The 23,484-nt window shown below is 41.7% G+C and overlaps 1 protein-coding gene across 1 annotated transcript in view; it reads right to left on the reverse strand.

Annotated features, from left to right (window-relative positions):
- Nucleotides 1-20,207, reverse strand: part of LOC110957750 (gamma-aminobutyric acid receptor subunit pi) — a 74,169-nt gene extending 53,962 nt beyond the window's left edge. Inside the window, exons 1-2 of the mRNA XM_022203939.2 lie at nt 19,809-20,207; nt 5,668-5,757 (exon numbers count right to left, since the gene is read on the reverse strand). Coding sequence (XP_022059631.1) covers nt 5,668-5,720 — 53 coding nt within the window. The 5' untranslated portion in view covers nt 5,721-5,757; nt 19,809-20,207. The remainder of the gene's footprint in view (nt 1-5,667; nt 5,758-19,808) is intronic.
- Nucleotides 20,208-23,484: the final 3,277 nt, after the last annotated feature.

Below are 23,484 nucleotides of genomic sequence, written 5' to 3' on the forward strand. Positions count from 1 at the left end.
ATAATTAAGACACTCTATAATTAAACAAAACTTTGATTGTTGACCAAATGCTAATTCCAGTAACTCATTGCAGTTTGTTGACTGAACATAATTCCTTCAGAAGCTACCATAACTAATTAAGATTGACGCAAACTAATCTGCTTTTTTTTTTGGCGAGCCCAGACATTATTTTGCTGGAGCGTGTCAGGCTGAACATTCTTTCGCTGAAACACAGAAAAAGCTCCATTGTTCTATTTTTCCAGTTGCAAACAGTAACACAAGACAAAGCAGGCTGAGCATCACAGGGCAAACCTGCATGCTATTTCAGATAGGAGTCTGTGATGGCTGAGTCTTGGAACTGCTTTTTGTGATGTGTTTCAGCTTCAAAGTTCTGCACAACGGATTCGTCTTCAGCGACTGCCTTCTGTCTGTGTTCTTCATTCCTATTATTATACATTATATAAGATACAGTAAGAGTCTGCAGCCATGGGAAGCTCACTGAGGCTCGACTTAAACACAAAGAAATTTGAGCTACATGCTAACATCAGGATATTTACATGCTTATGACACAAATGCTAGAAGGTTGATGTTCCATGTTCGCTATCTTCCTTTCACCATGCTGCTAGCATAACAAAAAGAAAACAAGGGACCTAATCTGAAAGGGAGCCGACGACGCGTGGCCTAAATAGATTGGTTAATAATAAACTAGACTGAAACAGACCCAAGTAGCACGAGAATCCATCATCCATCACTAGAGACAATCACTAGTAGTTCTGTCATTGTCCTGCAAATTATTGAACAGCTGCTAAGACTCATTTTTTCAACACACACGCACACACACACACACATTTTTCTTATGTAAAGATAATGATGTAAATCATAGCTGATAGCTAGTCCCCTTGAATCAGTCGGCTATTAGTAATTCCTTAAGGAACCTTCCTGACCTGAATATAACATGAGTCGCGGTAGACTTGGGTGAGGGGTCAGATCTCAGTTTCTCGTATCTACTTTTCTGTTAAAGCTCACAGGTTTATGAAATTAAAGAGCCCATGTACACTGCCCGGCCAAAAAAAAAAAAAGTCGCACACTCTAATATTTCAGTGAACTGCCTTTAGCTTGGGCTGCACAGTGACGTAGTGGTTAGCACTTTGGACTTGCGGCAAGAAGATCCCCGGTTCAAATCCCGACCTGAGCCTGGGATCTTTCTGCATGGAGTTGGCATGTTCTCCCTGTGCATGCGTGGGTTTTCTCCGGGCACTCCAGCTTCTTCCCACAGTCCAAAAATATGCTGAGGTTAACTGATTATTCTAAAATTGCCCATAGGTGTGAATGTGAGTGTGATTGTCTGTCTGTATATGTAGCCCTGCGACAGACTGGCGACCTGTCCAGGGTGTCCCCTGCCTTCGCCCGAGTCAGCTGAGATAGGCTCCAGCACCCCTGCGACCCTAATGAGGATAAAGTGGTGTATAGAGAATGGATGGATGGATGGATGCCTTCAGCTTTGAGATCGACACACATTTGCCTTGGCATTGTTTCAAAAAGCTTCTGCAATGTTACAGCATTAATTTCTTTCCAGAGGTGCATTAATTTTCTGCCAAGATCTTATATTAATGATGGGAGAGTCGGACCGCAGGACAAAATCTTCTCCAGAACATCCCAAAGATTCTCACTGGGGCTGAGGTCTGGACTCTGTGGAGGCCAATCCATGTGTGAAAATGATGTCTCATGCTCTCTGATCCAGTCATTACCTCCGCCAGGAGGATATGTAATCACCGGAGTTTGTCTGTCTGTCTGTCTGTGTGTGTGTGTGTGTGTGTGTGTGTCTGTTTGTCTGTTAACAGCGTAACTCAAAAAGTCATGGAAGGATTTTCACCAAATTTTTACAGGATGTCCGGAAGAGCACAAGTAAGAATCGATTAGATTTTGGAGGTGATCCGAATCACCGTCTGGATCCAGGAATTTTTTGAAGGTCGAAGGACAATTGAGAGATGGCCGCCGGGTGGCCAGGCGGCCGCCTCTCCGGACATCCTGTAAAAATTTGGTGAAAATCCATCCATGACTTTTTGAGTTATGCTGTTAACAGACAAACAGACACACACACACACACACACACCACACACACACAGACAGACAAACGACATGGCGGAGGTATGGGCTCTCCGAGTGCCTTTCTAGTTCATAATGTGAGCCGAGACCGTCCTCCTTGAAAAAACAACCACATAGGTCGTCTGTACACGCCCGTATTACAACTGAGTGTTACATTTTGAAGTCAAGCGACCTCTAGCGGTTTAGTAAATATCGACACTCCGGTGTCTCAGCTGAAACGTCACCATGAACAAACTTTGACTTAACACTAACCCTAACCCTAACCCCAACCATAACCATAACCCTAAACCCGTCTTGTGAAAGTGAGGGCAAAGCCATTTCACGAGGGAAAAGCCGTTTCGCGAATTAAATCCCGTAATGCCTTCCTGTCCCTCGTAGGGGTGCTAACCTAAATACGCTCTCATGGGTCGTATTCAGGGGCATGTTACATATGACCTGTGTGGTCATATGAGTTTGAGGGCTTGTTGTGTGAGCCCCATGAATCCTGGCATTATCATCTTGAAATATGCCCATGCCATCAGGGAAGAAAAATAAACTCCATTGATGGTAAGATTTGTTCATTCAGTACATTCAGGTAGTCAGCTGACCTCATTCTTTGGGAACAAAATGTTGCTGAATCTGACCAACCCCAGATCATAACCCTAATGCCCACAGGCTTGTAGGCATGAGGCATGATGAGTGCATTACTTCATCTGCCTCCTTCTTACCCCGATGCACCCATCACTCTGGAGCAGGGTAAATCTGGACTCATCAGACCACATGACCTTTATTCATTGCTCTGGAGTCCAATCTTTATGCTCCCCAGCAAACGGAAGCCTTTCTTTCCTCTGATTAGCCTAGTTAATCAGTGGTTTTCTTAGGCTACACAGCTGTTTAGTCTCAATCCCTTGAGTTCCTTTTGCATTGTGCATGTGGAAATGCTCTTCCTTTCACTATTAAACATAGCCGTGAGTTCTACTGTTGATTTTCTGTGATTATGTAAGAGTTTGTTCTGACCACATTTGTTCCTCGAAAATGATAGTTCACCACCATCCTTCAGGCTTTCATACTGCATTGGATGGTTAGTTGTTTTCTTTGCTTGATACAGGCCAACAATTTGACCCTTTTTAGACAGATTAACATCCTTTCTACGACCACAGGACGTTTCTTCCAACACGGTTGTTTAAGAAATGAGAAGCTCCTCACTGCATCAGCTAGGGTTAAATAAGTTGTTGCAGCTGAAACATATTCATCACTGCAGTAATTATTCATTGGAAGGCTCTTACCTATTTGCTTAGTCAAATCCAAGTGATGATTGTCTATTTTTTGGACAGGCAGTGTATATAGACGTTCACAAGTTTGTAGTTGTATTCATTTATTTATTTATTTTGCATTTTGGGGTATGATCCACTAGAATGTTTGATAATTAATTGTCTGCTGTACATTGCTGCAGCGCCTCCTTTGAGTCACTGTCTGCAAATGCTCCATTTTATTTCCTGTCTTTTAAAACTATGGTGCGCAGGATGTAATAAGTTTAATCCTGTGCTCTCAAAATATTGTAACAAATGTAAAATCAATGAAGGCTCATATTTCCATTGTATTTTTTACTGTTGCCTTGTAACTGATTTCTGGTGCAGTGTATGTAAGGAAATTGACATTATTTTCAAGAAGAAACTATTCCTGAAACCCATTTCCTGCATTTTGGGTGTTCCGCTTACTGCAGTGAACCTAACCCCTTCAGGTGTTGCTATTTGATGCCAGGAGATGTGTTCTCCTGCACTGGATATTAGACACTGTCTCTACTACCTCACTTTGGATCAGGAACATTATGGAACTTGTCCCTCTTGAAGCAATAAGCCTCTGGCTGAAGGACAACCCATTTAAATTCTTCAATATGTAGAAGCCTTTTCTGGACTATATTGGTGAGGATGGGGTCCAGGCTCTACGAAGGGATCTATATGGACTAGCATGGACTGAAATATCTGAGCACATTCACTTTTAGCTTGCCACTGTCTGGTTTATGTATCTGATGTCCCTTGAAGTATTACTTTGCACAATGTCTTCTGCGCCTATGTTATATGCCATCTGCATGTTTGCACGTGTCTGTGTTTCATCCTTAATACCTTGATGTCTGTGTGGGAAATGTTATTCATGGTCTCATGTTACTAAAATCAAAACTAAAAAAAAAAAAAAAGCTATGGTGCGCAGGATTTTTTAGTGTCATTGGGCAATCATTCTATAATCTTTCACAATGTTCTAATTCCAACAGCCAGAGAGGAAACTAAGATTTGTGTGTCTCCTCCTGGCTTTGTTTTTTCCAGACTTTAGGAAATGTAGTCTGTGACATGAGACTTTTCCGATCGCAACTTCTCTCCCTCAACAGGTAAAATAATACAAAGGGCAGCAAAGTCTAAAGTACAATGTGGAGAACTATCTGAGGAGTATCATGCACGTTGACTGCTTTTGTGCAAGCAACTTGCCATGGGGCTTAGGACACAGAATTCAGAGGAAAAAACAACAGGAGAAGAGCTGTATTTATGTATGTATCTTTTTTCTCTTTTTTCTCTCTCTCTTACATTTTTTTCTCTCACAAATTTGTGCTTTTAAGCTACTACACAAATAGCTCAACAACAAAAGCATTTTAACACTCGTTATATATCAAAAGCACAGATTAGCGGTGTGGCTCTATCAGAGGCAGCTCCTATGAGGAAGCTGCTCATTCTCTGTTAGCAGATTTGTCAAACGAGCTGCTAGGCATGTGCTACATGGTAATGTAGAGAAGTAACGTAAGAAAGGCCTTCAAGGAACTTCAAAAAAGGTATTTCTGGCAGGCATGGGGACAGTATTTTCTGTGGGAGAGAATAACTCTTTGCCGTAGGCTTGAGGAGCTGTACATTAACAAGCCTTTTACATGCACAACAATGCCATAACAAGCTCAAGGAGAAGGACAGATGCAAAAAGCAGAATATGTGCTCTTTAATTTATTTCATCACTGAACAATTCACTTCTGGCATATGGTGTTTATACTGTTTGGTAGCAATTTGGGAACCTGCTACAACCCCACTATCCCACAGCTGATTGTGGAAGAAAATGCGGCACTGTACAGAGAACATCTTCTAGCAAGATTCAGTGACAGAAACAGAGGGATTGCATTGCCTAGAATGTGCAAAGTGCACTCTGCGCTTTGGGAATACACTGTAAGAACAGAAGAGGCTCCTTGTCATGGTAACAGGCAAATGTGCACGAAAACATCCCATCATTCTCTCCATGTGACCTCTGCAGGGATTATAACACCAATTGTATGCAGTGAGCGATGCATGTGGTGCTGGATCTCATCGGTTCTGCTCAGCAGCATCAAGAACGTGGCAATGAAATTCCAGCGCTGCTTGTCAGATGCATGGGGAGTTGTTATTAAGTATTGATGGTTCACAAGATAATGACACAACTGAGGACCTCTCTATCTCCTGAGCTCACTGAATGCAAAGCTTTGGCATGATTACAAATTAGAATCTTACATGAGTTTATATTGCTCCAGGGCTGTAAAGACAGCTTTGTGCTTGTAGATCCCAGAGGTTATAGTTCCTGCTCTGTACGTCGTCTTACCTGCTAATGAGGAGGACGGTGAACACAGTCCCTCCAGATACAAAGAGAGCCATGACTGCTGAAAGAGTGAGGATGCCAGGTGGAGTTTATCTGAAATGAGAGTACACAAAAGAGAAAAATAATTTAAAGTGATGCAGCTGATGAGTGGAAAACATCAACTTTGTTTGCTTTGAAATATTGTCTTATGCATCCCAACGGGGGCTACACAGTGGTTTGGTTGTTAGCACTTTCGTCTTACAGCTGGAAGATCCCTGCCTTCCCAGGATCTTTCTGCATGGAGGTTCTTCGGTGTCCTCCCAGAGTCCAAAAACATGCTGAGGTTAATTAGTAATTCAAAATTTTCCATAGGTGTGAATATAAGCGTGATTGTTTATCTCTATATGCAACCCTGTGATAGACTGGTGATCTATCCAGTGTGTCTCCTGCCTACTCTCTAAGTCAAGCTGGGATAGACTCCAGCCGCCCCGCAACCCTGATGAGGATTAAGCGGTGTATAGATAATGGATGGATAGATGCATCTCAATGGGGATGCAAGATAGCACTTGTGCAGAACCAGTGACTTCTTCATCTCTGATTCTCAGCTGGTAGATATCACAGATGGTAAGTGCCCCCTTTCCTATTTTTAATCTACAGTTCCACAAATATTTTTTTTTCACTTAGATGATTTCTGTCACCCAGGTAATGGTGGTTTCTCTCTGCCCCTTGGTTATCTTTCACCGATTCTCCCACAGACACTTTCTTGACATATTTCTAAATCACACAGTAGCGAGCAGCAGCGACGTTCTGCCTCAGGCACATTCTCTCAGCAGCATAATGACCTCTCGTTAATGACTTCACCCCAACTCCAAGTCTAGCTTGAAGCTTAAGACTTGGGTGAAAAGCAATAAAGCAGATTCCTTCTGAAAGAGTCCTCGTGTTTCCGGTATCCCTGTGCACTCACTTTCTCTGAGTGTCTTAAGATGAAAGAAGACAGAAAACCTTCGGAGACCAGAGTGACTTAATTACGGAGACCCGGCCGCAGTGGACGCCAAGCTGGGCTCAGGAAATATCTAATGTAAAGTAAAAAAGCAAACTTCTTTGGCTGTGGCCTTAAAAGTGCCTTTGCAGCGGAGTGGATATTTACTACAGTCATACCTGCGAGCGGTAACATAACATTTCTGAGTACAGATCCGGTTGCATAACACAGAGTGCATATTTTTGTAGCAGGTAGGATGTGTCTTCATCACCGAGTGGTTTTACAAAAACAAACAACAACATTTATAATACATGTACAGTAACAAAACACAACACTATACATTAAAAGCAACTGGTCATAAAAATTTTTGAATGGATAAATAGTCAGTACTAGATTTTTCATAGCCCTGCCCTCTCCTTGTTCTTCACCCCAGCTAGATGTACTGCAGTAAATGACATAACTGATCCTAACAGAGATGCAAGAATGTTTGCAGTTTTATCTCACTACTAACAAGCACATTCAGCAACTAAATCATATAAAAGTTATATATAAACTGCATTTGATCCCAATTCAGGAGATAAATATATACATTTTTACTCCACCAAGGAACAGGGTGACGATTGGCGTACATTTGTCTGCCTGTCTGTTTGTCTGTCTGTACTCAAAACAGATTTGCATTAAATTTTCAGGGAAGATCAGAAATGGCACAAGGACCAAGTGATTAGATTTTGGCAGTGATGCGACTTATAGTCTGGATCCACAATTTTGTTCAAGATTTCTGTATCACTGCGGGATGGCATGGTGTCACAACACTGTAACTGTGACAAGAAGTGAACACTGCATCAGCTGCCTGCTGACAATGACATGATTGTGATCCTACTACAAATCGACTGGCGCGGACTTCTCAGGACTTACCCATCAGAAATCATACAACGACTGAGCAGCCTTGGTGGCGTACCGCGTTCTCTGAGTGCTTTTCTTGTTCACCAATGTTTTGATGCAGTTGAACTATCTCGTAGCTGTACATTTTAAAATTGAAGATTTTGATTTTGAATAGCAAAATCATAGAAATCATAGAAAGCTTAGTTGCTCTCTAGATACGAGATAGATGAGAAGATCAGTGCATCAGTTCATTTGCTGAACCCATATTTTCCTGTAGAGTGTAGTAGAAAACCCTAATCCTAAACAGTAACCCTATCCCAGCTGACATTGGGAAAGAGGTGAGGGCGAGCCAAGACATACTGCCACTACAGAGTGACAAACAACCAAGCACATTTACAGTCACACCTATGGCCAGTTTAGAATCACCAGTTCTCAATCATCTTTGGACCAGGAGGTTCAAACCCACAGCTGTGAGCTGACAGTGTTAACCACTGCACCACTGGGCCACCCCATGAGAAGATCAAAGCCACATTAAGATCTGTGCATTGAACACAGTGCTAAAGCTTAAAGATTGAAGATTAAAGCACAGGCTTTTTTTCCACACTTTCAGCAGGTGGAAGCAGCTAATTATGTCTTAATTACTGAGCTTTCAGGTGCTGGTAAACACATTTTGGTCAGACTAGCTGTTTCCCAGCTACCTTATAATTAAAGAGCTTTGGGGGATTTTTCATTCCTTTACTGTATCATATCACTGCTTTTTGGTGCATATAAGAGGTCTGAAAACCTATAAAGCATACAATTTATGCCAAGGAGGGCATTGTCACCAACAGAAAACTCAGCTACTTAGCTGCCTGAAACACTTTGCTTAAAGTTGAGCCATTTCAATCATTTACATCCCCATGTAATACATCAGCACACTGCCTGCTGGTGGGTAGTTTGGTCACTCCCTAAAACAAAGGATGAGCAGCTTCCTCACCATTATTATCTTGTTGGAGCCACATCGACTTTGTAGTCGATGTGGCATCCCAATAGTCAGAGATCTGAGGTCACCATATGTAACCAGCGCTGCCTTGCTTTCATTAGGCCAGGTAACCAGTTAGTGCAGACTGGAGGGCCTTAATCAGACGAGAGCGATAATGCAGCATTTTTTTAAAAAACGGGTGAAAAGACGTGCTACAGCGGTGTACAGTATGAGAAAAATAACGTTTGTTTTTTTTCAGTAGAGAGGCATGTGAATATATTCTAGTAGACCCCAAAAATGCAATTATGCACCTTTAAATGTGCACAATGTGGGCTTTAAATCCTCTGTGGCCTTATATTGTTCTTAAGGGACATCTCAGTTCTAACTCTCTTCTCAAAGCATCAAACTATTGTAAAATAGTTAAATGGACAGTAAACTCCAACAGTAAAATATAATATAAGAGCTGCATTTCATAAACTTTTAATACTCAAATTTAACAAACTCAGGAGTCAAATGTAGGAAGTACAAACAGTCTGACACATACTGTATTTTTCTGTTGTTCTGGGCTTCTTCAGCCCAGCTTTTCTTATTTAGTTAAACACTTTCTTGACTTCTTTCACCGGAATATTCATTACAATGAATTTTTACCTAATAGATCCCTCGTGAGGATGTAACATTAAATAAATCAGTGATATGTTTTGTCAGTGGTTACTTTGAGTGAACTCAAGTGAGAAATGAGTAATAGCATAGACTCATTACAACTTCTTTTGAATTTACAGCAAAGTGTGCACCACTTGAGACCAATTTAAGCTAAGTGAAGGATGCTAATCACTAAATATTGCAGCTTGTTGCTTTTGGACTGGTGCACTGATTTATACTCCACCCAAACAATATAAATTGGGCAGCAAATCAAACACAGTTACAGTTAGGGGAATAAGTGGGAAAGTTATTTCATCAGTATAAAAGATTAAAAACACAGAGTTAAATACAAAAAAATAGTTTTTTCTGCTTATGCCAATACAAATTACAAGGTGATTTTTTTTATATGTTAAATACCTTTATTCCATGATGTATTTATTTTTCCCAATGCCTTGTGTCTGAATCCCGACTGAAAGCTGCCATTATAAATGATTATCTATACATGCAGCTTAGTAATGCATTAAAGGGACTGAATAACACCTACTCACGTGAAAGCAGTTCAGTCAGTACATTACAGCACTTCACAGTAACCTAGAGTATTATTCAGGGCCTCAGGGATACCCATTTAAAACACGGTAAGTAAAGTTTTTGCAGTGAGCAGCACGTCTGACTCATTCTCACACAAAGGAACTGCTTAGAACTAATAAAAGAAAATAATAGTGTATCTGAATGGCAGCTACTAGGTTATTGGAAATCCATACGTGTAAGCACATTAAAATCTAGAACTACATCATTGCCTTTTGGAAAAGAGACTGAAAATGGTTCTTTGAAAAGACTAGTCTACAACATGCCAATATCACCTATCATTTATTACCAGCTGACACTTTTTAAAGCTTACCTTTATAATGCATTTATCTCATAAATCACAACAACTTTGAATATTTATTAATTCTTTCAAAAAATCAATGCAATTTTTTTTACATTTGTTTTCCCAAAAAATGAAGACTAGAATGCTATCTAATAGCAACATAAGAGGCTTCCATCACAAAACATATCCAACATGTAGTTTATCTCTGTTCCTAATGCTCTAATACTCAGTGAGTGGGTGTGGTGGGTCAGACAGTGAATGAGAAAACTGCACATTAATTCTAGTTCTACAATCAGGTGCAATTGGAATCATCTGTTACCTTCTGTGGATGCCCTTTTTCATCTTTTGGCAGGAGTAAATAGATAGACAGGCTTCTGAGCCTTACTTCCCCATTTACGGTATGCAATAACCAGCCTCAGACCAAAACAAATAGACCGATGTGAAATCATGCTCATACAGTGCTGGAAGATTAGGCGAAGTTATCGGTGCTTCGGGCTGAACAATCTTAAAACATTTCTCTGTCCAAGCTGTCCTGGCATCTGTCTGAGCTCAGTGACCATCCCGATGAAGACCCAATGCGGGAGGATGGTTAACAGTCCCCCAAAGTGATGCCCGTCTCTCAGCTGTGACTTCAGCTGTTGGCAATTTGATTTTAAGCCAACTTGAAAAGGGCAGCGGCAAATATAAAAAGATGTCAGGCAGAACTGAGTCATTTCATCTAATTCTATGGCTTTTCTCTCCTTTGTTGCTCTTCAAGGTACTTAGTTAAGGCATAGCGAATGACTCACATCAATAGCATGTCAACCTTTGTGGCCTCCAAGCTGCTAGTCCATACCCAGATCCACCCTTTCCTCCAGTTATTCTCATTTCCTTTGTATCTGTGACTTACTGAACTGGCAGCGTTGTTTATTTCACTTTCTCATTCATCTAAACCGTGAAGAGGTTTTCCTGAAAATATTGGATCGATTCTTTAGGATTGCGACAATCACAAGAAGGGGACATTCCTATGGACTCTTCTCATGAACATGATAAACATGACCCCTTTCAAGCAACCATGTGTTGAATCTATATGAAGCCATGGCACAGTTTATCCTCACAATTTTATGTCCAAGAAAAATGTTAATATTCCCCACAGCCTCCTCTTTTCGTCGTTTCATTTCCTTCATTAAATTACCTGCTCATTATCTTGCTAAATGGCTAGCCTTAGGTGCTTCTAGACAGTAACGTCCATGTTGCCGCTGCTTAGTAACGGTCTTCTCACAACTTGCAGCCAGTGCTACAACATGAAGGCCTCACATTTAGGATACACAGCTTCTCATGTTGTCATCATGACAAGCATTTGATGGCAACATCAATTCCATTTTAGGACATTTGAAGCACTGTTTAGCTAGTTTAAAAGTAAAACACCGAATGCTGGCACTGAAACAAAATGGCAGACAGCACGCAGTGCACTGTATAGTAAATAGGGATTACTTTTAGCACAGCCACTGGCATGTCACAGCTTCAAAAGCACAGGTGTTACTAATTACATAATAATTACTTTATTCCATTAGGGCATAGCTGTTGTATGCTGGCTCAGTAGCATGAATAATTAAGACGCCACTGATGTATGTAGACATACACGAATCAACCCCAACACTTCAACCACCTGCTTAGAGTGAGCAGGTCCTCATCCCCAGGCCTGGACTTCACAGACCTCCAAGAGTGTCCTGTTGTATCAGGCACTGAGACGTTTCCAGCAGATCCTTTAAGTCCTGGAAGTTCTGAAATGGCATTTCATAGCTCCCACTTGTTTTCCCTGCACATCCCACAGATCAGACTGAGAGCTGGAGACCAAGTCGACACCTTTAACTCTTTTTCATGTTCCTCAAACCATTCCTGAGTAAAGTTTACTGCCTGGCAGGGAGTATGGACCTGCTGAAAGAGGCTACTGCTATCAGAGAATAATGCTGGTATGAAGGGGTGTATGTGTTCATGCAGGTGTCACAGCAGCATCCACATGAATGCAAGGTTTCGAAGCAGAATGTTACCCAGAGCTTCACACCACCTCTGCCAGCTTGCCTTCTTCCCACAATGCATTCTGCTTCTATCTCTTCCACAGGTAAATGGTAAATGGTCTGTATTTATTTGGCGCTTTACTATATCTGCAAGGTACCCAAAGTGCTTTACAAGATACGTCACATTCACCCATTCACACACACATTCACACACTGATGGCGGAACAATACACACACGTTCCGGCTGTCCACATAACGTAAAAGAAAATGTGATTCAGCAGATCACACAACCTTCATCCACTGCTCAGTGGTGTTTTTCCGACACTCTTGTGCCCATTGTGAGTATGTCTGTGGGTCAAAAGGTGTGAGCATGGGCACTTACAACTCCATATGCAGCAAGTTGTGATGTTCTGATTCTTGGATATCATAGTTTATGATAACATAGCTCTTCTGCTTATTGTTTGCTCCCCAAATACATCAATAAGCCTTTCCAACCTTGTTTCACCATCTGTTTTTCCTTGGACCACTTTTGGTTGGTACTAACTGCTGTTGCCCATTTTCCTGCTTTCAACACGTAACTTCAAGAACTGACTGTTTACTTGCAGATGAATATATCCCACCATTCGACAGGTCCCACTGTAACATTATCAGTGTGTTTTTCACTTTAGTAGTGAATGGGTTTAATGTGGGCCTGTACAGTGGCTTGGTGATTAGCACTGCAGCCTTGCAGCTAGAAGATCCTCGGTTCGCATCCTGGCCTTTCTAGGATCTTTCTGCATGGAGTTTCCATGTTCTCTCTGTGCATGTGTGGGTTTTCTCCAGCTACTCCGGCATTCTCCCATAGTCCAAAAACATGCTGAGGTTAATTAGTAACTGTAAGTTGTCAGTAGGATGAGTGTGATTGTTTGTCTCTATGTGTAGCTCTGCGATAGACTGTTATCTGGCCTTCATCCTAAGTCAGCTGGGAATGACTCCTGACCCCTGCGACCCTAATGAGGATTAAGCTAATGGATGGATGGATGGTTTTAATGTTCTGGCAGATTGGTATACGCCTGTGCTCTTTTACTCTTTTGCTATTAATTTACACATTTATCAAACTAAAGCAGGTGATTCACACTTTGTCACCTTAAATGGTGGAAAATGAACAAATGTTCAAGGTAAAAAATGGGAAGTTATCATGGAGCCACTCCCTGGTGACATGCTTTCACTGTTCTATTGTTGCCACCATCACATCCTGCCGACATTTAGTAAATCCAAAGTCAGTGCTGCCTTCTGCCCAGAATTAAAGCTCGTGTCTGGAGTTTCCGTTTGTTTTCAATTTATGTATCATTGTTTAACAAAGCTTAAATGTGTTAGTCTAGTTCGATACTATAATATAATGTTAGTATGACGCGATATGAAAATTTATTCATGAGCTCCGCCTTCCTCTCATAGACCCCCATGTTATTCCAAAAAGCGCCGGTCGGCAGCTAGCCAATCAAGTTCGAGCTTCCGCTTTGTCATGCTGTCAATCAACGGTTATGCGCACAGCAAGCAAGCCCTTGCAGAGGTGGGCGAGCTACGCATTACGCAACCGCGCGCACATTTGTTTTGCTTGTGGAGGAGAGAGCATCAGGGATCAGCAACTTCCAGAAAAGTTACCAATCCCACAGCTTGTCAGGCCAAGAGACTGCAGGACGTTTTTTGGCTCGGGGTGCTCGCGTCGCTCCCCGACCACGGCCTCCATAGCCCGCCTGACGGCTTCGTTTAGATGCCCGACCTCTGGAGGAAGATGTTGGGGCGTCTGGGACATACTCTTCGTCAGAGGAGTCATGCAATTCTGAACTCTAGATAGAAATAAATAAACAATGTAACACATATACACGCGTAAATGCACTAAGTTTGATAAACAACGTCATCCAGAGGGATACACGAGTGTAATCACATATTGAAACTTTACTCATTCGTCCTAGCAGATTCATGTTATTTTGGTATTAGGACAAGTTAGACTCAATACAGAATTCTAACGTAATTCCTTTATTATTTACTAAATGTACTAAATGTAGAAGAGTGGAAAACAGCAAAACAGGCAAGATGCTGCAGCACGCCGGGCACTCCTCTCATGTACTGCGCGCGTGCACAAATAAAGGTGCGAAATCAGAGGGAGGGAGGGTGGGACCAACAGTGTTTTGGGAGACGCTGCGATTCAAACTCCGGACACGAGCTTTAAAGCCTGCACGCCTCACTGAAATTGGGATCATCTGTACAAGTGCTGTAATTGATGTGGCACTGAAACTGAGTCAGCAGCCGGTCCTAACCAAAAGCTTTGTTTTAGAACAAAGCTTTGATGATCTAAAGCAGCCTTTGTATATTGTATCTAGCTGGTAGGGCACCTTGATCTGACAGGTAATCACCATATAAACTCCTGGTGTAAAAGTACAATAAAGGTGCTCATCATCACCTACTTGTGGCTTGTATTCTACACACACTAGACTGTCAGGTGATCTGTTTATGATAGCCTATATTTTGAGCACAACGTCATCTTTCCCTGTGTACGAGTGGCTTTAATAAAAGAACAAAAAAATAACTAATATGTCAAAAGGCAGCTTGGATCATCAAACATTTTTGTTCCTCTATGCTGATTTTGTAGTTAGTTTGATATGCTGTCAGACGAATAGTTTGCGCTTACCACCGACACATCCAGTGATGTAGAAAAACTGCCAAAGAAAGAAGATTGATTATAAAAAAGAACCAGAAATCAACTTGATGCAGCCGTAGTTTTCTGACATTTTATCATAATCTAAAAGGAAGCACTGAGGTCTCAATCATCAGGATTTGAAGCTGTTACAGAGACCATACAGGACAGAAAGGACGGCAAATTGAAAATTTGCAAAGTCCAGCATAGTGTAAATATAAATGAATGTAATGTGTATTGAAAGTAAAACTCCTGAACAAAAGTCTCAGCATTTCAGACAGAGCGCCACGATGCATTCAGAGTTAAATGCAGCTCCCAGTATGCGTTTTTTATGTAGATCTCCGAGATTTCTTCAGAGATTCAACAAATGCATTGAAACAAAAAGAGCTCCGAAAGAATCACTAATGTGACAGTGATGGAACAGAGTATACTGAAGCATTTCATTGTGCTGTAGAATCGTTTCCTGTCTGTCATCAAAGTGTCTTAGTGATGTTGTTATGGTTGGGTCTTTAATGTTCTTGCCATGAGTCTAACCAACATCTAAAAGGGACTCAGCTCAACACAACTCCCGACAGACACCCTCTCGGTCTCACTTTCATTCCTTCTCACTCTTTCAAATGCACCAATGCAACGTCTCAGAGAAACATTAGGGACTCTGTGGACTTCATCTAGGCGGAGGCCGCTCCTCCCCAGTTTCATCTGCAGGTTTAGAAGCTGCGATTCAGGCTCTGACTAAATTCTACTTCTCATCATATCAGACAGGTCTCTCGTGTCTGTCACTCTGCATTATTATTAGGCTGAGCTAGCAACATTGCTGCCTTAACATACACTATGGGGAGGAAATGTGCAGGCTTGCAAATACAGCAGTGATGACGGTGGAGTGGAAGATGAGGAGGAGTGAGAAGGGATTGGGAAATCATTAAAAATGGAAGTTGCCGAGGAGTGCAAACATGTCAAAACACCTGTAGTCTACAAAACTTGAAGCTTGTGAGATCATTATAAAACAAGACTGTTCATTCCCCGATGAGGCATTGTCAGAAATGCAGCATTGTCATCATTGTCGTCGTCTAGATATCCCCGAAAACGGGTACGAAATTGTGACCTAAATATGTAGCGGACGGCGGGAATTGATGGGATTTGGAAACAGCCCCACAATTTAATCAATTGTTCCTTGATCATAAGTCCAAACAGTCGATTTGTAGTAGGATTACAATCGTGTGATTGTCAGCAGGCAGCTGATGTAGTGTTCACTTGTGGTGATGTAGTTACAGTGATGCTGTGCTGATATCTCATGCTGATACAGAAATCTTTAACAAATCCATAGTTCCAGACTATAATCTGCCTTACTGCCAAAATCGAATCTTTTTTTTGTTTGTTTGTTTTGTGTCATTTCTGATCTTCCCTGAAAATAAATGGATATGAAACAAAAAGACAGAAAAGACCAGTAATCAGACACATCGATCAGCCACAAAATTAAAACAGTCCGCCTAATACTGTGTAAGATGAAACGGCTCTCATCTATCAGTTCATGGCCCTAGAACCTCATGGGGTGTCTGGCAATGTGATGTTGGCAGCACATCCTTTGGGTTGCAGGGTGGGGCCTCTGTGGATCAGACTTGCTCTTGTGGATCTGGTGGATGGCTTCATCAGATCGGTGTCTGGGGAGTTGGAATGCCAAGTCAATGCCTTGGGCTCTTTGTAATATTTCTCAAGCTGTTTCAAAATCTGTTTTTGCGGTGTAACACTGGGTGCACTGGGTGGGGAGATGTGTCTGGTCTGCAACCATGGTTAGATGGGTGGTACATGTCAAAGTAACAGCCACATGAACCCAAAGTTTCCCAGCAAAGCATTTCATTCTCATAAAATAATTTGTGTTAATCCTTCACCGGTCAGCTTTAACGTTGTGACTGATCACTGTATATACCTAATCAGACAATATAGTATTCATATATAGATAGATATGGTCATGTGGTTTCAGGTAATGGAGTGACACCGTATTTGGTCCATAAACAGGAAGAGTGCATCCATCTGATATAGAGGAGCACGTTACCCAAAATGTACCTCTTAGTTTAGTGGCACATTCTGAAAACAAAAAGTGCTCATTTTCATTTTGTAAGTGCCTTCAAAATCCAAAAACTGAGACAAAATAAGACAGAAAGACAACCAGTGACGGGGTACATGATAAAAGCATGTGGAGATTTAGAAATATTGAAGAATTTGTCAAACGTGACAAGAAAAACTCATTAAACTCAGCTCCTGCATGCCTCCCAGAAATAAATGTCTGAGATAAACAAAAATTTAAAAAGCCTATTTTTTTTTTTGTTTTATTTCTACGGAAAACTGGGATTGCTACATTTTACCCTGGATTCATTCCTCTGCCTGTGACAAACAAAATGCAATGTGACATTTCATTTTAATGAAAACTATTGTAACAGATCATTTCTCTTGATGGAGCTCCTGGGATCTGTGACACCTACAGTACAGTATGTATTATTTGCCATGTACAGCAGACACTACCATTACTGTGTAGACGAAACTAGAATCCCTAATGCTGATGTTTAGGGTGAATGAAAGAGCCTTGTGTATTGGTGGTGTATGTGGGCTCCACACTTGAAATTAAACTAAAGGTTCCTGGTTGTGTTTTGAGACTTTAATATGCTAACGTGCTCTAACTTCTCTGGCCTTTGTGCTTCTTGCCCTTTCAGAAGTCACCATAGATAAGCCTCTGAAGCCTTCTCTCAAACATGAGTTGTTTTGGAGAATATGCCAACGCTTTAGAATGCAGACGCTTGCAAATAAGCTTCACTTGATGTTTAGTAAACAGGTATTAGATTAAACTTAAGAAATTCTCACAGATCGAGATGAACGAGAGTCTTTCGTGAGCACGGGTGGATTAAAATATCTAATTGCGATTTTTCTGACTGATACTGTGATTTGATTTGCAACGGGACATTTAACAATCAGTTGAATGTTTACTGCATGATGGATTTAAAAAGTGATGGAGAATTCCCACATGAGATAAAATCAAAAGCATGACTGCTACACATGGGAGGCAGCATGAATTTGCAAAAGCACTGACACAGGTTCAGGTCAGATGCCCTACATTACTAATAATGTCTTGAATCACAGCCTTTGCAGTTTGCTAATTACAATGTTTTAAACTGCAACTTCCTTCTAAGGTGAAAATAACTGTTCAGGCCTGTTCGCAAGCCACTGAAACGTGCTCTGTGTGCCTGTCTGAGAGCTTCTATTCTCTGCAGACCACACCTCTGATCTTTGGACACGTTTCTATCAAGTGTAATCCTTGAAAAGAAAAGCCTGAGGGAGACCGGTTGATCTGAAGGCACATGAAGACACCCCAATGGCACATGAATGGACAATACCAGCAGGATTTATTGCATCAGATTAGATTACCGATGACACACAACACCGTGGCACCGCGGTCAAAGCAAGGCCCTGCATGACACGGACCACAAAGTGGCACAGATGCTGCAATGATGCACCTGCGCTGCTAACCAACCCAGAAAGTGTAAAATGTTGCTTTGAATTCAGTGCGGAGAAAAAAAATAGGGTCACAAGTTGTGGACCTGACATGAAAGATGTGCTCCAATGTACTCCAAATGACTGAGATGAATTACCAGGCACCCACTCCAGTGACACAGGGCAGTGCTCCCATTTAGCTGGCCTGACCACAGAAAGCAGTCAATAAGCAGGTAAAAAGAAGCAAACGGAGAAAGAGAACCGAATCAATACATAGAAAGAAAACTAAGCACAAAGAAAATGCTCTCAGATGTCCGAATTTGTCATTTAACACTGCAGTTTTTACAATTATTCCTCCGTTCTGTCCATCTGACAGAGGGGGAAGAAAATAACACTCCCAGCTCTGGAGTTTTGATGATAACAGAGAGCCTTTCCCATTATCTCCACACAACTCTGTTTATGTAAATCTCCTTCCTCTCCCTTCCTGAGCCTTCTTGCGGTGGCTGGCCTGCACTGTGAGAGACGGATCTGAAAGGCAGCTGGCAGTTTACACCCAACAAGTGGAAAAAAAATGAATAAAAATCTCCACCAATTAAGTATGCCTTACAATCTGTGCTTGTTCCGCTGATTACCGGCATTATCGTTGTGGTAAATATAGTTTGAGAAATTAGACGAGGACTTGGGGAGAACTCACCATAAGGCTTCCAAGGAGCATTAGCATGATTTTAATTACAGTTTTTATCGCAGTGGAATCATAGCATTGCTGGGAGCATTTGTCTGTTGACTTGACAGCCTAACTGTTTTTATCTGATACAGGGTTGGTGGGTAAAATAGACGTCACTATTGATTAGAATCATCTAGTACAGGTTAGCTTGGAAATGTCCACAGGATATAGTGGTTAAGTCTCCCGAATGCTCTTTTTGTGTATCCCAGTAGCGCCCACTTCCTATAAAGACATTTAGCACAGTATCTTTGGGTCTTAAATTCACCTTCTTGTCATTTTGATAGCTGCCATCCTTAAAAATCACCCAATTAAAGGTGGCAGTTTGCTTTATGAGCGTGACCACAGCTGGAACAGGCCAGCTTGAATCTAAAGGAGACAATCTTGAAGGAGAAAAAAAAGGCCCTGGGGAAAAAATCAATCACCGATTAAGAGGGCTGCGTGGTTAAGCAAAAAAACTTGTTAACCTTCTAACCCTCTTTCACATCAAGGAAGAAAATTATTTACGCACTGATGCACCAGCAGCTTATACCGGCGGAATTAATTGAAAGCAGTAGAATTTAGGAGGGAGACGCACGAACTGAGACACGCACGTACAGACGCGCGCGCGCGCACAGACACACACATAGAAGCAAGCCATATATTTGGCTGTTAAGTAACACCTTTTCGAAGCTCCGAACTGTGCGCCCCCGAAGATTTCTGGAGCTTCTCATTTCATGTGGTCTGTCTAAAAGGATCACAGTGCGCATCAAAGTTTAAATTGTCAGCGGACTTTGGTCTCCAGTCTGTCTGAAGCGACACGCTCCATTCCAAGGCGCGCTGCTGAAGAAAAGCGCACGAAGAAAACAACAAACGTCGCCCAAATTCCCAGAGCAGCAAACACGAACAGGTGCCACCATCATTTCAAGCAAAAGGGGACAAAAAAAGATAAATGCACCAACAGATTGATAAAGCCGAACTTTACCTGTATCTGCCGATCGAAGCGAGCATGTCACATTTGTCCGCGCATCCTGGAAATAAGAGTCCGTAGTAGAAGAGTTTTCCGTCAGACTGGTGTTGCTGTAAACGCCACTTCCATCCAGTGTTTTTTAAAGACAGCACCTGCTGATCAGCGCATACATATGCCCGCACAAACAACTGGTTGTGCTCTGTCAGCGTATTCCCATTAACCACTATGTGCTGGACGCGCCGCTGCGCAATGACGCACGCCATGAAGTCGCAGCTGATTTGGAGTCTCCAAAGCAGCCCGAGATGAATCCCAGAAAATCTGACATGATGCTGTCTGCTGTGCCTTACGTTATGTTACAGTATGAGAGGGGGGAGACGATATTTCGTACCACTCCTAAAACCATGGAAGTGCTTTTTTTTTCTTCTGGTCTCTCATCCCTCCTTCACAAGTGACAAAGATTCACTTCAATGGGCTCTGAATATTTGCTGCAAACCACATATTTCACATCAGAGAGATCACACTGTCCAACTGTATGTACACACGTGGACAAAATTGTTGGTACCCCTCAGTTAAAGAAGGAAAAACCCACAATTCTCACTGAAATCACTTGAAACTCACAAAAGTAACAATAAATAAAAATTTATTGAAAATTAAATAATCAAAAACAGCCATTACTTTTGAATTGTTGATTAACATAATTATTTAAAAAAACAAACTAATGAAACAGGCCTGGACAAAAATGATGGTACCTCTATAAAAGATTGAAAACTATTTGACCAGAGTGACATGATTAACTCAGGTGTGTCATTTAATTGACATCACAGGTGTTTCCAAACTCATAATCAGTCAGTCTGCCTATTTAAAGGGAGATAAGTAGTCACCCTGCTGTTTGGTGAAAAGGTGTGTACCACACTGAACATGGACAACAGAAAGCGAAGGAGAGAATTGTCCCAGGACATCCGAAAAAAATTATAGACAAACATCTTAAAGGTAAAGGCTATAAGACCATCTCTAAACAGCTTGAAGTTCCTGTGACAACAGTGGCTCATATTATTCAGAAGTTCAAGACCCACGGGACAGTAGCCAACCTCCCTGGACGTGGCCGCAAGAGGAAAATTGATGACAAATTGAAGAGATGGATCGTTGGAATTGTATCCAAAGAGCCCAGAGCAACCTCCAAAGAAATTAAAGGTGAACTCCAAGGCCAAGGTACATCAGTGTCAGATTGCACCACTCGTCGTTGTTTGAACCAAAGTGGACTTCATGGGAGACGACCAAGGAGGACACCACTGCTGAAAAAAACTCATAAAAAAGCGAGACTGGAATTTGCAAAAATGCATGTTGACAAGCCACAAAGCTTCTGGGAGAATGTCCTTTGGACAGATGAGACCAAACTGGAGCTTTTTGGTAAGGCACATCAACTCTATGTTCATAGACTCAAAAACCAAGCATACGAAGAAAAGAACACTGTCCCTACGGTGAAACATGGAGGAGGCTCAGTAATGTTTTGGGGCTGCTTTGCTGCATCTGGCACAGGGTGTCTTGAAAGTGTGCAAGGTACGATGAAATCTGAAGACTATCAAGGCATTCTGGAGAGAAATGTGCTGCCTAGTGTCAGAAAGCTTGGTCTCAGTCGCAGGTCATGGGTCTTCCAACAGGACAACGATCCAAAACACACAGCCAAAAACACCCAAGAATGGCTGAGAGAAAAGCGTTGGACTATTCTAAAGTGGCCTTCTATGAGCCCAGATCTGAATCCCATTGAACATATGTGGAAGGAGCTGAAACATGCCATTTGGAGAAGACACCCATCAAACCTGAGACAACTGGAGCTGTTTGCTCATGAGGAGTGGGCCAAAATACCTGTTGACAGCTGCAGAACGCTCACTGACAAATACAGAAATCGTTTAATTGCAGTGATTGCCTCAAAAGGTTGTGCAACAAAATATTAAGTTATGGGTACCATCATTTTTGTCCAGCCCTATTTCATTAGTTTGTTTTTTTAAATAATTATGTTAATCAACAATTCAAAAGTGATGGCTGATTTTGATTATTTAATTTTCAATAAATTTTTATTTATTGTTACTTTTGTGAGTTTCAAGTGATTTCAGTGAGAATTGTGGGTTTTTCCTTCTTTAACTGAGGGGTACCAACAATTTTGTCCACGTGTGTAATCATTCCATCTCTATTTTGGTACTTTGAAGAAATCAAGTGACAATAATCGCGTCAGTGCCCGTTTAACGCTTCGCAGCAGCACTTAGAGCTATTGTACTTTCTAATTGGTCTGACATAAACAAAAATGCTCTAAAATGCAGGAAATAAGGCTCACTGGCTAAAAATCCAGATGGAGGAGTTTGTGCCAAGGATGTGGTGTCTGATGGATGAAGTTCAGCGACCATCTCCAGGCCTCACCTCTTTGCTGCTGCTGCTGCTGCTGCTGCGTGGGTATACTGGGAACTTCCATCCACAAACGCCTGGAAGGGAGTGAAGGGCAGTCAGTCAGGCAGCAACTGATCCGCTCTTAGCTCACATGTGTGCCATAACTGATGGAGAGCTCAGTCAGTGGATGGCAGGGCAAGAGAGTGACACAGTGGTTGCAAAAAGTGGGAGAGGGCTGAGCCATTCTGCTGGCAAACAGCCATTCAGCTGAGGCATGGACAGTGGATCCCTTCCATCCATGGCTGTGGAGGCTTCCACCTCCAGGGAGACTTCTCTGTAGCTTACCATGACCTCTGACCTTATTGTGATGGGGTGGAGTGGGTGGGCAAAAAGCAAAGAGGACTGTCTCTATGGGGATCATTAAAACATGAGCTGACAGGAGCTTTATACCCCACGCATTGTATTTCAAAGAAGCATATGCTACCGTTCAAAAGTTTGGTGTCACCAAGGCAACTTCATGCTTTTCATGAAAACTCACACTTTTATTCATGTGCTAACATAATTGCACAAGGTTTTCTAATCATCAGTTACCCTTTCAGCACCATTAGCTAACACAATGTAGCATTAGAACACAGGAGTGATGGTTGCTGGAAATGTTCCTCTGTACTCCTATGTAGATATTCCATTAAAAATCAGTCATTTACAGCTAAAATAGTCATTTACCACATTACCAATGTCTAAATTGGATTTCTGATTCATTTAATGTTATCTTCATTGAAAAAAAACTGCCTTTCTTTCAAAAATAAGGACCCCAAACTTTTAAACGGTACAGTGTGTTCAAGACAGAAACAGAAAGAAAGATCTAATCTTTCGGTAGCTTTTACTTATTTTGGGAATGGTTGAGACCATGAAATAAGAAAATGTGGAGGAAAACAATGACAGTCAGAAGAACTGACATTTTAGCAACCTTAGTCACACTTGTGCATTTACACTGAGTTGCCAGAGGGTGCTAAAACATCTAAAGGTCGAAGTGGTGCAACCTTGTGTCACACTGTTTAAATGTGACGTCTTTTTTTCTTTTTTCCTTTTTTAATTTTAGCCCAGCATTTTTTTCACGTCGTCTTTGCAGTCATTCTGTATTTCTTTTTTTTAGTTATAAGCGATTTTATAAAAGGAAGTAGTGTATCTGGGACTGCACAGTGGCTTGGTGGTTAGCACTTTCACCCCGCTGCCCGACCCCCAGTTTGTGTCTTGGGCTTCCCAGGATCTTTCTGCATGGAGTTTGCATGTTCTCCCTCTGCATGTGTTGGTT

Source organism: Acanthochromis polyacanthus, chromosome 15, assembly GCF_021347895.1.
Source record: "Acanthochromis polyacanthus isolate Apoly-LR-REF ecotype Palm Island chromosome 15, KAUST_Apoly_ChrSc, whole genome shotgun sequence".
Lineage (NCBI taxonomy): Eukaryota > Metazoa > Chordata > Actinopteri > Pomacentridae > Acanthochromis > Acanthochromis polyacanthus.